Genomic DNA, 17,838 nt, shown 5'->3' on the forward strand with positions numbered 1-17,838 from the left:
AATGCTTTTCTTTGAAGGTATACAGTACAGTAGCATCCATCGTTTCATTATTTTCACCTCACCTCTCAGTTTGTGAAAGCCGTTCCGCTTTTATCCTGTTTGCCGAGTGAGATGCTGAAAACAGTCAGTGAGAGATTTCTTTTCAACTTGGACAATGACAGCCAGGCATAGGAAGCATCTAAGAGGAGAGCATAACTAGCGATAAACATGGTAAAGAGATAGCATCAATAACAGGTATAAGCATGGTAAAGAGAAGAGCATCAATAACAGGTATAAACATGGTAATGAGGATAGCATCAATAACAGGTATAGCATGGTAAAGAGGAGAGCATCAATAAACAGGTATACCATGGTAAAGAGGAGAGCATCAATAACAGGTATAACATGGTAAAGGAGGATAGCATCAATAAAGGTTACATGTAATGAGGATAGCATCAATAACAGGTATAGCAGGTATAACATGGTAAAGAGGAGAGCATCAATAACAGGTATAGCAGGTATACCACGATAAAGAGGATAGCATCAATAACAGATATAGCATGGTAAAGAGGAGAGCATCTAAAAGGAAATTAACTGGGAGGGAAACTTGAATTAGTCAGGATACCAGAGGATTTAGCAGACTTCACAGACAGCAACTCAGAGAGGAAAAGGAGGAAGCAGGGGAGGAGAAGGAGGCATCCAAGGCAAAGGGAAGTCTGGTCTGTCTGTCTGTGTGTGTGTCTGTCTGTCTGTCTGTGTGTGTGTGTGTCTGTGTGTCTGTCTGTGTAGATATACATAGCACCTAATATATGGTTGCAATATGAACCGGGCTGCACTCTCCTGGGTGCAACTTAGGTTATTAAGGTCACTCTAAACCTATGTCAACTCATAATATCACCATGGCCCTATGTCAACTCATATTACTATGGCCCTATGTCAATCCATAATATCACTATGGCCCTATGTCAACTCATAATATCACTAAATTAATTAATTAAATTTAATTAATTAATTGAAAAGCCAACGTAGAAAATAAGGAAAATGTTCTATTCATTCACTGATAGAATCCAGGCGTGCCGATAAACCAGACTACCTAAAGACAGCACAGTACTCTCAAAAGGAGCCATCCTGAACTAAAATACAAGTCCCAGTATGCATTGCCAGACTATTCCCTCCTGGTGACCATAGTGTGTGGTCATGGCAACATAGAAGTGTGCCAGTAGGTGGTACAGAGCCCCTCAGTCACTCACATGGTACACGTGTCACTTCCTCCTTGTCTCGTCAATCTGGTGGTCTAACAACCTCCAGCAGATGGAGGCCCAGCAGGAGGACAGGGGGCAATGCCCTGGGCCTCTACCCCACACAGAGAACTCTCTGCTGGGCTAAGAGGGGCCACAACACCGGGGTAACCCATGGCCCAGCCCATTTCTCTCCCACAGAGCAGACACACCTCTGGATGAAGGCCACACGTAGAGGATGATTTATGAGAACAGCATATAATTAAATACAACAGTAATTGAATGTGTTTCTATGGAGAACGGTATGGACGGATATCCACGCATAGAACTAGAATGGACATACCTATCCACGTTCTATGGTGCAGTGCCACTGCTGTGGTTGAAACGTACACGGTGGGTTATGATGAGGATCCATCTGAATTAGCCCAGCTATAGCAGAACCTGAGTCTGCATGTGATCACGACGCCATAGGAACAGCCAGCAGAGACAGTCATACAAACTACCAAGTTTAGTATTTCTTATGTACCTCTGCCTTTTCTTCTAAGGGATTGCTGACTGAACGCTGTGTGCCACATATACAGCTAGCTGTAAATACATAGGACCTATAGAGTCCAAGTTAGGCCCTATGTAAAGCAGAGACATGAACACCTTACCATATTGAAGCAATAAATTAAAGTGATAAAGATGATCTGGGAGTGAATAAGGTGGTGTGTGTGTGTAACATAATGATATTCAAAAAAAGACAGACCACCTGCTGAGCCAGGAGGAAGACTGTTCCTAAGCAACGAGAAAAACTCTTGTAAGATCCGTATAACGTCTTGGGAAATTCGGACCGGATCGGGTTGCAGACAGGAATAACAACAGACTACAGACACCTTTAACTAGGCCGAGTTATGAGCCTGCTCTCTGGGTAGCCAGTATTTCAGTCTTTTACATTTCCTTTGTGATATTTCAGAAACTATTGTCTGACTTGTGATTCTACTCTCTGGGTAGGAGTCTCTTCGTCTACTAGGAGTTGAAACTTTTTCTACTTTAGAATTTACTTTCCTTCCATCTCAGATTTTTAGGATTTCTTCTGTGATTTCACTGAAATATTTTAACCACATTTTAAATAGTAATGAAAATGTCAAAACTACCAGCAATTATTAAAACATGTGATGAAACATCTGATGTAAGCACTGCCAAAGTAATTTGAACCATCTACAGCACCAGTACCATGAGGCCCCTACAGCACCATGAGGCCCCTACAGCACCATGAGGCCCCTACAGCACCATGAGGCCCCTACAGCACCATGAGGCCCCTACAGCACCACGAGCCCCTACAGCACCATGAGACTCCTACAGCACATGAGGACTCCTACAGCACTATGAGGCCCCTACAGCACTATGAGGCCCCTACAGCACCATGAGGACTCCTACAGCACCATGAGACTCCTACAGCACCATGAGGCCCCTACAGCACCATGAGGCCCTACAGCACTATGAGGACTCCTACAGCACCATGAGGCCCCTACAGCACCATGAGGCCCCTACAGCACCATGAGGCCCCTACAGCACCATGAGGCCCCTACAGCACTATGAGGCCCCTACAGCACCATGAGGCCCCTACAGCACCATGAGGCCCCTACAGCACCATGAGGCCCCTACCCAACCGCAGCGGTGGGTACGAGTTCGCTGTGGTGTAAGAGCTCACTATTTTTGTTCATGGTGGGGGGGTACTTTGAACAAGAACACAAGACCAACGCATCTTTGCAACAACGTAGAGCTTTATTTTTGAGGGGAAAAAAGTACAATACCTCGTCCTTACAAATACACCCAAGAAAAAACTTAACTGAAAAAGAGCATTGTAAGAACGGGAAATAATGTTTCGTCATTGAAGAAAAGTATCTATTCATGTAGATTAACGCACCATAGGTTGACAGTGGTCTAAATTCAGATTCATCGTTAACATACGAGTCCCACACAATTAGCACAAAACAATCGAGACAAAAGCTACATTTTGTTAATACATCAACAAAATATTGAGAAAGTGAAAATTCAGTACACGTTGTTTTAAAACTTTTCAAAAAAACAGTGAACCAAAAATAACTGTTGCGTCGTTCTCTAACAATACTATCAACTTTTCAACCCGTCGACTATTCTTGCACATTCCAATTATGTTATGACCTAGTAAATCAGAAATTAATAGCCAACAAAGAACATTGGTGCTCTTAACCTGGTGCTCTTAACCTTCTGTGTGATGGTTGAGTAATTATATTTCTATTCAAATCGCAACCACTTTATGCAACATTCAAATAATCCATCAATGCGAAAGCTCAAGTCTTATATGTGCCACGCAAAAGAAAAAGCATTGTTTTTCATCATTTTAATGTTTTTGGTACATGACACTAACAGTTACTGTACAATGCATGTAAACATAGAATCAGAATGAATAGAATGGTCAGAGGTAGTACGCCCGTTCTATTCATTCTAATTCTATGCATATATAACTAAATGGTCTACTCAGACACCAGACCACTTCTCCACTCAATATGCCAGCCATAGCACTCCTCTGATATAATCTGAACCTTCCTGTAGAACTCAACTCTTAACCTGTATCGCTATTGACTATCCTACCCTGTCCAAATATTGTACTATAAATTGTGACATCCTGTTATTATACTTATGATTTCAAAAAAAAAAAAAAGTTGTTCTATTCTACTGAGCCATCTACTTCATGTTCCTATTCTTATCTTTTATTAGTTATTATTGTTGTTGCATTGTCCAGGAGGAACCAGTTAGCATTTTGTCAGACGATGTTTTCCATGTGTATCCTGTACATACGACTAATAAAACAGGAAACTATCCTGAAGAGACTAAGCTATTCTGTTCGCACAGAAGTTGTGAGCTGTTTTTGGTCAAAGTTATTGTGTATGTTCTCAAACCTGAGCTAGTTCCTTTAGCGAGCGTGAGCTGCATGTGTCTGACTGTGTCCATGTCTTTTAGATGCATCTCAAACATCCTCATACCCTTTTCTATACATCTCCATACAACCCCAAAGGCCACCTCACATCCCAACAGTTGACTGACCGACAGTGATTAGCTTGGGCGTTCCAAATGGCACCCTATTCCCTTTAATAGTGTACTACCTTTGACGCAACCTGTCATCTGTTATACACTACAGTATATCACAACGGTAACAGGAAGACATCTAACACCACTGACCCAATCTTCATTTTCCGTTCTGCTCTTCTTTATTACTCAAAGTACGTTTTGACATCATACCAAGGTGCTTCACTCACACACACACACACCGTAAACCACTGGGACAAAGAAATCCCAATATCATTAGTCAGAACTTGTTCCGTCATCGTCTGTTCTCTGGACAACACAAAGAGGAGCGAAGAAGAGAGAGAACCAATGAGCATCCACATACACGCACAGAACACACGTCTGCATGCACAGGAAAGATGACATCTCTATGTCACGTTGTGTATTCCTGGTAACCAGCAGCTTTGGAAGGAGTAGGATGAAGATGCCGACATGGTGATCTCGGGTCCGTTTTGTGTTTTACTAAGACTCAGGGGAAGGTGTGCTGATCCTAGATCTGTGTCTATGGGACGACTTCTACCCTTTAACCAGTAAGGTATAGGTTGGAAGCCACCTAGGAGAATTCAGCAGAAGAGCAACATCGCCCTCTTGTGGAGACAGTTGCAGCTACGTCCTACATGTCAACTGACAATGTCCCTGGTTGAAAAGAGTGACGTCTGTCTAGTCGCCTGTGTTGTCTGTCTGTCTTTATCTGCAGCACTGTGGGCATTCCGCAGAGGACTGAGAATGTCTTAGGACATCCACAGTAGAGTTCAGGGTATGGGGGCCGGGGAGGCGAGTAGATGCGTCTGTCTGTCCTCTCTCCTACCTGCTGAGGCGAAGCTTTATAGAGTTCTTGACCACTGGAATTGGGTTGGCTGGCAGGAGGGGCACATCAGACAGGTCCGCACTGACCATTCGCTGAGGGAAGAGTAAGATCATTAAGTTGTAGTTTGGCTGCAAAACTAACAACAAACAGACCAAAGTGGAAATATAGACCATATAGAAAATGATCTGTACACTTTTCAGACAGGAATTATGAAAGTGAGAGGCAGAGAAGACAGACAGAAAAATAGAGAGCATTGATACCTTAATATCTGCCTCCATCTTGCCTTCCCCTTCAGAAGCATGCATCTCCTCAGACATCCTGTCCTCACTGACCTGGGAACAGCAAGACCCACACAACAGTTTATCACAACTATCTAACCATGTTCACCTGACTCTTCTAAATCTAGCACTAATTAACAGTATATGTTTCTTATAATATCATCAAGATGTAGTCAAACATATTCTGAAAAGATAAAGACTACAACAATGAATATATTTATACATGATGATGTGACACTATGGATAAGCTTGGAACGTACCTGTGTCTCCACAGTGGTGCACTCCTCTCCAGCAGCTGCACCATCCTCTGTTGTCCTAGTCTCTGGGACCGGGGAGGGGTCCTCCTCCTCCAGCATCTCCTGGCGAGAGGTCTGGGGGGCCGCTGGGGGGCCCATGGTGGGCGGAGGAGAGGGGGTCAGGCTTGTGGGGACTGGGTCTCCTGAAGGCTTCTTCTCAATGGCTGAATCCTACGAAGGAAGAGAAGTTTATCAGTCTATTTAGTAGATCAATAAATGGACTCGGTGTTGGAGGGTAACGCGTTACGTATTCCGATGACTTCATATGAGTAACGGAGTTAAGTAACGGTTTACTTTTTAAATTGGGTAACTTTATTAGTTACTTGCGTGGTTACGTCACAATCATATCTCATTTCCTCATTTAGTTCTCATGCGAGCGTAGAAAAACTGTTCGGGGAAACGGCATGACAGCTGCTGTCCAATAGAAATGTATAGAGGGTGCACCTCTGATCTTTGCCATTGATCGCTTCTCTGATCGCAAAGCCCACAGAGGGCTATCCCGTCTAGTGGGAAGTGTGTCCTCTATACATCTCTATGGGTCTGTGTAGGTGCGGTCTATAACCAGAACTTGAATTAACATTTTCTTCTTTTTGGGGGGGGGGGGAGGGGGGGTCTGTACATATGTTTGTCTTGCAGTGTACATGGCTAATTCAGCAGCACAGGAAAGCAGTGCCATCGAGGAGGGGGAACTAGTGCTCAAACCGGAGTCAGTATTTTTTTAAATTTAACCTTTACTAGGCAAGTCAGTTAAGAACAAATTCTTATTTACAATGACGGCCTACCGGGGAACAGTGGGTTAACTGTCTTGTTCAGGGCAGAACGACATATTTTTACCTTGTCAGCTCAGGGATTTGATCTAGCAACATTTCGGTTACAGGCCCAACGCTCTAACCACTAGGCTACCTGCCGCATAGTAAGTAGACTATCTTTGGTAGCTCGTCCTTGCTCCTCCCGACAGTCAAACAAACAGATTTCTTTAATGAAAGTAACGCAAGATAATATATAGTGTTACTTTCTTTTTTTATTCCAACACTGCCCACTACTATGCCAGAAATAAGAGACAAATCTGTAGACAGAAGAGAGGCGTCCCAAAATGACAGTAAACAGTTGGAACAAAACATATAGGGAATATACATTTTACAGTATTATCTGTAAACTCCTGGCTACACAATGAAAATTGAATTTCTCTAGTGGGACAATAAAGATTGAATACCTCAGCATCTGATTTTAACCTCTTCCTGTCTTCCTGCGTAGGGGAGCCAGGTCTCTTCACAGCCGGGGCCTCAGGCTGGCTGGCTGCAGCCGCCATGGGACTTGGAGGGGGACCTAGTGGGCCACACTTCACTGGGGTTGACGTGGGCACAGTGGCTGGCAAGGCCGTGGGGGACGGCACTGACATACTGTTGTCGCTGTCCAACGATAGGTCCAGACTACTGTCATTCATCTGACGAAGCCCCTCTGTCGAGTGCTGGAGGACAGAACAAAATGACACTGGTTACAACTCAATACCGCAAGCAAGCAAGCAGTCAGCTAAGAGACTGTGTGAAAAGCAAAATATAAAAACACTCTATAAAAGGAGTGTTACGCCTCTATTGATGCTGCAGATGCACATCCAAACGTTAACAAGGAGCAGAAGAAATAATGAAATGACATGTAGCTACAGGAGGAAGGCTGTGGTACCTTCCTGCGTTTGGGCATGACCAGGTTGGGCAGTAGCTGGTGAAGTTGTCTCCTCTTCACATGCATGGCCTGGATCTTCATGTCCGCCTCAAACATCTTGCTGTTCATCGCCTGCCGGTACACTGCAGGAAGCATTTAGAAAATATAATATTTGTAATATAACATTAGCATGCTAGTTTGTGTCAAATAATAGAACTCGATACAAATGCAGAAAACATGACAAATATCGTTTTCAAATTCTACATCCTGAGTTGAATTGAGTGAGGTGATTTTATACCTGTGTCAGTAAAGGACTGGATGTCAATGGTTAGGTCAACGTTGAGGTTCTCTGATGCCTCCATCTTCTTAAAGATAACCCCTATCACCCACATGGTGCTGACCTCCTCTCTGGAAAAAGACAAGACAGGTGAGAAATAGTCCATTAAGAGCTTACTACAACCTTGCATAATATACTCACTTCTCCCTGCTTTCCTTGGGTCCGGGGAATGACTGGGGGTTGACATGGGCCAACGTTATGAACTCATTCTTCTCCAGGTTTCCTACTAAGATCCTGATCTTAGACTCAACCAGACCAACCCTGCCAGGACAGAGTAAAACAGCACTTTTCCTAATGTATTCCCTAACAGTAGGCGAATAAAGGCTTTAAAGAGTAACATTGAAATTGATTCAAATGTAATACACCATGTCGCCACCCTCATTCATTCAGTCAGAAAAACCTTTGGATGAAATTAAATGACTAAGTCCCCCCCCACCCCCAGTACTCACCACTCCAGGTGCTGCTTCTCGGTGGGGGCGCTCGCTAGCAACACAATATAATGCCTTGGAACATAAGAGACAGAACATTACCATTACACCCTAAAGACAGCAGCCAGGCAATGGACCCAGGCTAGGAGAACCCAGGCTAGGAGAAACCCAGGCTAGGAGAGCCCCAGGCTAGGAGAGGCCCGTACCAGATCACCCAGTCCTCGCCACCACCCTACAGCAGGTCATAGAAATATGTTTCTTTATAAAAACATACTTCTGTCAAACTAAAACAGCTAAAAACTACAAATAATTACCAACGTCTGTGTTTTAAAGGCAAGAAACTACATTGTCCTAAACTGAACACAAACATGTCACAGTAACAGCTACAAACGCTACGTAGCAAATCCAACTAGCCCGAGAAAACCAATCGCACTACCAAGATAATTCATTCACCAAAGCCTCTTCACGTCAACTGAGAATGAACCTAATTTAGTGTAAAATATATCTTCCACAATATTCAAGTATAGTGAAAGTCACTATTATTACACTAACTGTACAAAAGTATTCACTTACATTTCTTGTCTGCCTACATGTACAATCTCCATACAGTTGTCACAGTAGCACCAAGCATAGTTATTTCCTACTGTATGCTCTGCCTTGCACCTGTTGAAAACCACACTACCTCACTGTTAGTCCAATCACAGGAACTTGTTCTGATCATATCCCATAAGGTTAGAATATTATAAAATAGGATTACATTGCCAAGCAGATGAATGGAAAGGATAGATATTTCATTTTCAGGCCACGTTGAAAATAAAAGGTCTGAGCCCAGGACAAATGATTGATTTATTCAAACAACGACAGTACAGAGAATCCGGTGCAGTAATCAGCAGGGTGCCAACCAGACCAGCAGGATGGTCTGATTATGATATGTTCATCAAGCCTGATGTGGAAAAAGTCTAACCTGGATAACAATCAAAGCATAATAACATATGTCTCCTCTAATGCGCCAGTCCAATCCACAGGCTGAATATATACTGTCTCCTCTAACTCTGCAGTCCAATCCACAGGCTGGATTTATTTTAAACCATTTTAAATTGTATCCATTTTTTCAGGCTCTCCAGTGCTGTCAAATGACTGTCCAGAATGTGCTGGTGCATTTTGTCCTTTCCTCTGTCAGCAACCCAGAGGGTGAGAAGAGGTGCTTAAGCCAGGGTGTGCTTTAAGGCAATAATACATCAACATGTTCTGATACTTCTCTGTCAAAGAAAGGGTTGCTGGATCAAACTGATTTCCCAAATGACTTGAGGGGATTTGATTTCCAATAGAGCCTCAGGAATAGAAGATTTTGGTAAATGAAAGGGGATTGGAACACAAGTCAATCTAGAATAGGGGACTGGGCAGCAACAACAAAAAATAGGTCTACATGTTGATTGGAGCTGCAGAAGGAGGAATGTCTCCTCTTCCAAGGCCTCTTCAGTAACATAATTGTTGCCACTGTCCAAGGCTAGAATCATGCTCATGCATATTACTGATAAACAAAATTAACTTTTCATCTTTACTTTTTCCCCACTTCAGATTTCAACATTCAAGTACATTTCTCAAGATTGAGCAGAACTGATAAGTGAAAAGGGATGTGGTACCCACATGTATAGAACGAAACAAAGATCCAATTACTTAAATCTTGTATTCTTCACATGGCTTCCTGCTAATGTTGTGCTACAATTTACGGATGTCACGATCAAAACTTGATAAGAAAAACTTTAAAAACATATCTACAAAATGAAGACTAACAAGAAATACATAGTGCAAATGTTTAACTAAAGCATTTTATTTGGGAAGTCGATGTACAGTATAATAAGAAAACCTTACAGCTGAAGTACCTACCTTTAGTAAGATATTAAAATATACAAACATCAAATATTGAGTTGTGCTTACATTAGAGAAGCAAGGTCTATAGGTAATAGCAGTGATTATACTGGGCTTCAGGCTCTGCATAACATTAACATTGTATTTGTTTTTACGATCATCGTTTGGAGAATCAGAGAGCGTGCTTAGGGCAGAAGAAAGCATATTTTGAGTCTTGTCTAAGCCTGAAGTGTTTATTTAATAACACAAATAAATCAAACTGAATGAGTGGATTACATATACAGAGAGGAACAAGAGAACGTCACATTTACTGAAAAAGGTGCGAGTGAGGTGGTTGGTGTATTTTGAAAATCAAAATCTTTATTGAAATAGTTGGTTTGTCTCACCATGCGTGTCCCACAGGATAAGCTGCTTAATACATACTTGTATTTCTGAAAGAAGTTTGGTGCTTCAAATAGTTTGGACCACTCTGCTTTACTCTGCAAAATTTCATCTGTGATGGACAGACCTGTAGCAGGAAGGAAAACGTGTTTACCAAAACGAGAACCAAAGGAAAACCTACAGCTGAGACAACGCATCTAAAAGCTACAATGAAGACAGACGTTAGGAACCGCTTGAGAAAAGTCACCCGACGAGGATGAATTTACTTGACATAGGCATAAACTATTTACATTTGATGTAACTTCCCTTTTTGACATCAATGGATCATTTATGTGAATGTTGGGAGTATGTTTCTTGCTCAAGTCTCTTAAAATTAGGACTCTGGCCTGAAGGGTTTTGTATTAAGAGCATCCGGTTTCAGAGAGACTGCACCTAAGAGTGGATGCAAGAGTTTGTGTATAAAGTTAGAATTTGAGACGGCTTTACGCACCCTGTTTGAACTCGTCCACCATGACGGCACGTGTAGAGGCAGAGACGTTGTAGGTGGAGTTCTGCTGGGGGTAGGCTGGTGTGATGATGGGCATCAGGTGATACCGGTCACTGGGGGTCACCTGGAACAGCAGTTAGGACACTCAGAGCCAATCAAAACCCTACACTACATGCAGAAGGGGTCACATGGTACGATATTTACACACATTCTCAGAGTTCCATCTTGATAATAGTGTTATGAAGCATCTAATGCAGGTGAATCAAATGTGTTTGTATTGGAACAGATGAAAGAAGTGGGACTGACTGATGTTACAGGGGAAAACCCCTGGCCATAGACTTTAAATGGTTAACACCATGGGATATGTCCTGGAGGAACAGGGTTTATTAATCACCTGTTTTTATTGTATTTTCCTTAACTTGGCAGCTCTGCAGGTAAAATGCTTGAGGTAGTTAAGTTCATGATAGTCCTTGACGTATCAGTGTTGCTCAGGACCGGACTAGTATCAACCAGACTGACAGGTTCAACATTACCCCGGGGCCCCAGACTGACAGGTTCAACATTACCCCCGGGGTCCGGGGGTAATGTTAGAGTAACAATAGTACAGGGACCGGCTCAAAACACACAAGTACAGACACACGCTTACAGGAGCTGCCGACCCAACAGTCGTTTCCACCAAGGCAAATGATTGTACTCCTATGCTTGACACTACACAGGTTCAACATTACCCGGGGTCCCAGACTGACAGGTTCAACATTACCCCGGGGTCCCAGACTGACAGGTTCACATTACCCTGGGGTCCCAGACTGGCAGGTTCAGGTTGCAGTCCTCTGGCTGCTTCAGGAGAACAGGGTTGGGCCATTCCTGCATAACACAACTCAAGTTTATGTGTGATGATACAGACCAGGTAATACCAGTAGGTCAGGCAACCCCACTATACCAGTCAGTCACCCGTTTAGACACACACCATCTTGTTTCACTATGTTCCTACGGAAAACAGCAGTAGTAGAGCTGCCACAAGCACCAAGGAGGAAAGAAAATGTGAGGACAACGTAGAAAGGTTGTTTCTAATGGAAACACGGTTCATAAACACTTCAGACTAAAGAGAAACAAAGAAATCTCCTTCAAAAAAAGACAGAACAACTAAACGGCCATGGAGAAAACAGGTCACAGAGTCATCCGAATGGAGAACGACTGCTTACCATTTGGAGAAGACGAGGAAGAACTTGTGTACAAGGGTGGAGGCCACAGCGTTGGGGTAGAGCTGGCAGGTCCTGGCTACCAGCATGCCCAGGATACACCACCCAGGAAGCCCAGGATGTTACTGTAGATGTTATGACCTGTAGGACATGTAGAGCACTGTAGATGTTTATGACCTGGGGGAGGACGTGTCCATCACTAATGTTTATGACCTGGGGGAGGCGTGGTACAGGTGAGACAAACAGACCTAATAAGGGCATTATGTCAATGACCACAAGGCACCAGTGTTCCTAGTTCCTTGATGGTTCTGCTTGCCTACCAATAAACTTGAAATGCTTATTCCAAATAGCTTACATCTACCTAGTTTATAATGCTCACCAAAGGGTTGGGGGGTCTGGGGATGTAACTGAATTGGACTTAGTTATGCACCTGGCCTATTATACAAGCACAGTGAGTGACTCCGGGAGTTGTTCCCACAAGACAAAACATGATTGGACAGTTGGTTTGCCAGGCAGCGTATGCAAGCCAAACAAATTACCATGGCCAAGAGGGGCGTGGTCTGTCCTGTGTAAAAATGCCATGACTCAGTTATTTTAGAGGATAATGCTGTTAAAGGAATAGGACCTGAAGGCTGTCAGTTTGGGCCCAGCGTGTTGACATGCCATTAGTTGATTGTTTGTGTGAAGAGGACAAGGTGAGATGAGATAATCCCACCTGCCTAGTGTTACACAACAAGACGTACAAACTAATATAGTACAGGGACCCGGCTCAAAACACACAAGTACAGACACACGCTTACAGGAGCTGCCGACCCAACAGTCGTTTCCACCAAGGCAAATGATTGTACTCCTATGCTTGACACTACACCACACAGATCCAACTCACGTTTAGCCCACAGCTTGATGGTCCTCAGTGTCAGTCTGAAGTTCTCAATGTTGGGCACAAGATGGAGGATTTCATCTGTAACTCTACAACCTGAAATCAAAAAACTTCCAAGTCGTTATCACTCACAATAGAGAGGGGGACAACATAAACAATGCAGATTACTTGAAATCTACAACACTCCTCCTGCTCCTTTCAACTAAGTGTAGGTAGGGTCAGAGGTGAGCCAACAACCAATTGTTAGACCTTGTGTTTTTAACATGGATCCGATATCAACATCAGTAAAGTGGAGAAACCATGCAGCAGATGATTTTATCCAAAGCGACATAGATTTTACCATGTGACCCCATGTGACCCCAGCGATAACCCACAACACCGTTGACGACAGCGGCACCCTTTTACCAACTGAACCACATCAGGACCAGAGCTCAGGAGATATAAAGAGCTGTGTTACCATTAAGACTCCTTATGCAGCGGATGTCAAGGTTCTTCAGCAACCCGTCATCTCGGAGGTCCAGATTCTCTGGGATGGTTTGCAACGCTAACCGGGCAAACAGGATATCAATCTAGAAATACACAAAACTCATTTAAAAAAAGCTGCAAATCTCAACTCATATTGGATGAACTGAACCAACTTCACATTTAGGCCTATAAATAAAATCATAAACAATAAATACTTTCAAATGTCATACCTCAATGCTGTCGAAAGACAGCTTTATCACGGGGACAAATGCCTCCTCAACAGCCTGGGAAAAAAGAAGAGTTGATGAACAGTTTGCACCTCGTTGCACGCATCTTCCCCTCCTAGTCTACCAACACCAGAATCGCAATTACATTGCCTTAATTCCTCACGTCCTCTTCTCGCCTCCTTCTCAAAACCCATTGGATAAGAAGGTCAGAGGGGCGGGGTCTCTTACCTTCTCATCAAATGGTATGTCACATGCGCAGAATACAACCGGTGTAGACTATACTGTGAAATGCTTACTTACAAGCCCTTAACCAACAACACAGTTCAAGAAATAGAGTTAAGAAAATATTTACTAAAATAAAGATTAACAATAAAACAATGAGGCTATATACAGTGGGTACCGGTACCGAGTCAATGTGGAGGCTATATACAGGGGGTACCGGTACCGAGTCAATGTGGAGGCTATATACAGGGGGTACCGGTACAGAGTCAATGTGGAGGCTATATACAGGGGGTACCGNGGTACCGAGTCAATGTGGAGGCTATATACAGGGGGTACCGGTACAGAGTCAATGTGGAGGCTATATACAGGGGGTACCGGTACCGAGTCAATGTGCGGGGGTACCGGTACCAAGGCAATGTGCGGGGGTACCGGTACCAAGGCAATGTGCGGGGGTAGAGGTTAGTCGAGGTAAAAATGGGGTTTGAGAAGAGGAAAGAAGACGCAAGGAATGAAGGCAATGTAATTGAGATAGTCCAGATACCCACCCTCAAATCTTTGACCTCCTCCTGCTCCTTCAGCTTGTCCAGGAACGAGGAGAAGAAGTCCGTTCTCTCCACATGCCGAGGAGCCACACACAGGGCATCAATGTCAGCGCCTACACAAGGACAAGACATAACAATTTATTTAAGTTCATTGTGATAAGGAGTTTTGTGAAATGTTTTACCTGTGCAGTGCGCCCAGGCTGTGTTTAATAAGTATATTATATAGCGTATTATATAGTGCTTTTCAAAGAGAATCTCAAAGGAACTTTAAAAACCAAACAGGAGAAAATGTTTTGAAACCAAAAACAATTGTTGCTATTGGACAAGTCCTCCTAAGATTAGAGGACAACATTAAAATGGAAAGGCTGACCGTACAATAGTTCAGCCTACGTTCAGTGTGAACTCCTGACCTGTAGAATCCCAAACATGTTAACCACAACTCAATAACCTGTATCCCTCCTAAAGATGACATAATTACCTTTAGTGTGGACTCCTAACCTGTAGGACCCAAATGTGAAGATCTTCCCTCCAACCGTTTCAATCACTGAGGCAGGCAGATTCTAGGAGGACAACAAAAACAGTACATTCAAATCATTATAACCTGCTGCATCATGGTAGGCAACACTGCCTTGTTGTTGGAATATCATCCATGTCCCAAATGGCACCCTATTCCATTCATAGTGCAAAACCCTGGTCAAAAGTAGTGCACTAAAAAGGGTACATTTGGGACACAGCCATTGATCCCCAGACTCCTGCTGTAGCAGAGAGAAACCGTCAGGAGGAGGAAGTAAAAGCATACCTTTGTCTCACTGACGTCACGGATCCATTCCTTCACCAGTGTGTTCAGTTTTCCCAACACATGTATTCTATGGAAAACAACGTATGATTTAGAGGAAGTCTTTGATATTTTGACATAAAAATAATAATAATCATAACTTAACACGTATGGCACTTTATAACCACAAATACAGTCTACCTAGTACTGACCGAAAAGCCAACCTAAGAACTTTCTTATTTTACATTTATTTAACTAGGCAAGTCAGTTAAGAACAAATTCTGATTTTCAATGACAGCCTAGGAGCAGTGGGGTAACTGCCTTGTTCAGGGGCAGAACGACCTATTTTTACCTTGTCAGCTCAGGGATTCGATCTGGCAACCTTTCGGTTACTAGTCCAACACTCTAACCACTAGGCTACCTGCCTCCCCATCAGCCAAGAATAATTGGCTGATGTACTGGCAAGATATTGGATCAAGTTATTATTCTCCTCTCTAACACACCACCCCCCCTAATAGCCTTCATCTACACTACTTCTCCTAATAGCGTCATCTACCATACTTCCCAATAGGCCTTATCCTAACCACCACGACTCTATAGCTATCCTACACACTCCTTCTCCTAATAGGCTCATCTACCACCATACCCTAAATAGCCCTCTATCCAATCTACTCATCCTACATATTCTCCTGAGGGCCTACCGCATACCTACACCACCACTACTCAATATGCGTCTCGTACAACTACTCTCTCCGCTAATAGCTCATCCTACCACCATTCTCACTAATAGACCCTCATCCTACACCACTTCTCTACATAGCTCATCCTACCACACTCTCCTAATAGGCCTTCATCCTATGCCACACCACTTCATCAATAGCGTCATCCTAGTCCACCCCTTTCCTAAGGCCTCATACTAACACCAGTTTCCGTAATAGGCCGCATCCTACCACACTTCTCCTAATAGGCCTCATCCTACCCACTATTCCTCTAAAGCTCATCCTACACAACACTACTCTAATAGGCGTATCCTACCCAACGACTACTTCCTAATAGGGTGCCTCATCCACCACACCATTTCTCTACTACGGCACTCATCCCTAAATTCACCATTTCCTAATAGGACGCCGCATCCTACCACTACTTCTCCTAATACCTCATCCTACCCCACTAGTCTAATAGGCGTCATCCTACCACTACTTCTCCTAATAGCGTCATCTACCACTCGACCATCCTAATAGGCGTCATCTAAAAAACTCCACTGCCCTTCTCCTAATAGGCTCATCCTCTCCCAATTTCCTAATTAGGCTCATCTAATTAACATAACTTTCTAATAGGGCTAATCCTATCCACTACTTCTCCTAATAGGCCTCATCCTACCACCACTAAGCTACCTACCCTCCAACACTCTAGACACTAGCTACCCTGCCTCCCATCACCAAGAATAATTGGCTGATGTATCTGGCAAGATATTGGATCAAGTTATTATTCTCCTCATCCTATCCACCACCACCACCACCCCCCCTAATAGGCTCATTCCTACCACTACTTCTCCTATAGGCGTCATCCTACCACTATTCTCCTAATAAGGCTCATCCTACACCACGACTCCTAATAGCGTCATCCTAAGCGCATACCTTCTCCTAATAGGCCTCATCCTACACCACTACTTCTCCTAATAGGCCTCATCCTACCACCACTTCTCCTATAGGCCTCATCTACCACCACTTCTCCTAATAGGCCATCCTACCACTACTTTCTCCTAATAGGCCTCATCCTACCACCCACTCATAATAGGCGTCATCCTACCACCTTCTCTAAAGGCCTCATACTACCACCACTTCTCCTAATAGGCTCCGATCCTACCACCATTCTCTAATAGGCCTCATCCTAACCCACTACTTCTCCTAATAGGCCTCATCCTCACACATACTCCTAATAGGCGACTATCCTAACCACCACCACTACTCTTAATAGGCCTCATCACCACCTTCTCCTAATAGGCCTCATCCTACCACCACTTTCCTAATGCGCGCATCCTACACTACTTCTCCTATGGCCTATCCTACCACACTAGTCTAATGCGTCATCCTACCACCTACTTCTCCTAATAGGCTCATCCTACCACCACCATCCTAATAGGCGTCATCCTAACCCTCTTCCTAATAGCCTCATCCTACCACCACTTCTCCTAATAGCTCAATCCTACCACTACTTCTCCTAATAGGCCTCATCCTACCACTACTTCTCCTATAGGCCTCATCCTACCACCTAACTTCCTAATAGGCCTCATCCTACACCCTATTAATAGCGCATCCTACCACCACACTTTATCTCCTAATAGGCCTCATCCACCACACTTCTCTAAATAGCCTCATCCTACACAACTTATCCTAATAGGCCTCATCTACCACACTTCTCCTAATAGGCCTCATCCTAACACCACTTCTCAATAGGCTCATCCTACCACCACGTTCTCCTAATAGGCCTCATCCTACCACACCACCATACTTTCCTAAAAGCCTCATTACTACCCCACTACTTATCCTAATAGGCGTTCAATCCTACACTACTTCTCCTAATAGGCCTCATCCTACACCACCTCATACTTCTCCTAATAGCCATCACTAACCAACTACCTCTCTAATAGGCCTCATCCCCTAAAACACACAGCACAC

The 17,838-nt window shown here is 43.6% G+C and overlaps 2 protein-coding genes across 2 annotated transcripts in view; both read right to left on the reverse strand.

The window, feature by feature from the left end:
• Nucleotides 1-5,111: 5,111 nt before the first annotated feature.
• Nucleotides 5,112-11,712, reverse strand: LOC112070491 (poly(A) polymerase alpha). Its single transcript, XM_070438997.1, has 11 exons — nucleotides 11,611-11,712; nucleotides 10,854-10,974; nucleotides 10,406-10,490; nucleotides 8,135-8,188; nucleotides 7,827-7,946; nucleotides 7,647-7,756; nucleotides 7,370-7,491; nucleotides 6,903-7,157; nucleotides 5,654-5,860; nucleotides 5,376-5,447; nucleotides 5,112-5,207 (listed from the first exon to the last, which is right to left on the reverse strand). The coding sequence occupies exons 1-11, from the start codon at nucleotides 11,710-11,712 to the stop codon at nucleotides 5,112-5,114; spliced, it is 1,344 nt and encodes a 447-aa protein (XP_070295098.1).
• Nucleotides 11,713-12,048: 336 nt separating this feature from the next.
• LOC112070494 (poly(A) polymerase type 3-like) overlaps nucleotides 12,049-17,838 on the reverse strand; it is a 7,818-nt gene continuing 2,028 nt past the window's right edge. The window contains 8 exon segments of the mRNA XM_024137902.1: nucleotides 12,049-12,140; nucleotides 12,143-12,190; nucleotides 12,936-13,025; nucleotides 13,387-13,498; nucleotides 13,625-13,678; nucleotides 14,389-14,498; nucleotides 14,864-14,945; nucleotides 15,185-15,251. Coding sequence (XP_023993670.1) covers nucleotides 12,049-12,140; nucleotides 12,143-12,190; nucleotides 12,936-13,025; nucleotides 13,387-13,498; nucleotides 13,625-13,678; nucleotides 14,389-14,498; nucleotides 14,864-14,945; nucleotides 15,185-15,251 — 655 coding nt within the window.

The sequence above is a fragment of the Salvelinus sp. IW2-2015 genome, unplaced genomic scaffold (assembly GCF_002910315.2).
Source record: "Salvelinus sp. IW2-2015 unplaced genomic scaffold, ASM291031v2 Un_scaffold1345, whole genome shotgun sequence".
NCBI lineage: Eukaryota > Metazoa > Chordata > Actinopteri > Salmoniformes > Salmonidae > Salvelinus > Salvelinus sp. IW2-2015.

Coding starts and splice junctions, on each gene's coding strand:
- LOC112070491 (XM_070438997.1), bottom strand. CDS start 11,712: ATGGCCCAACCCTGTTCTCCTGAAGCAGCCAGAGGACTGCAACCTGAA. Junction 10,491..10,853: donor GGTGGACGAGTTCAAACAGG/GTGCGTAAAGCC, acceptor TTCCTGCTACAG/GTCTGTCCATCACAGATGAA. Junction 7,492..7,646: donor CCAGTCCTTTACTGACACAG/GTATAAAATCAC, acceptor TGCTTCCTGCAG/TGTACCGGCAGGCGATGAAC.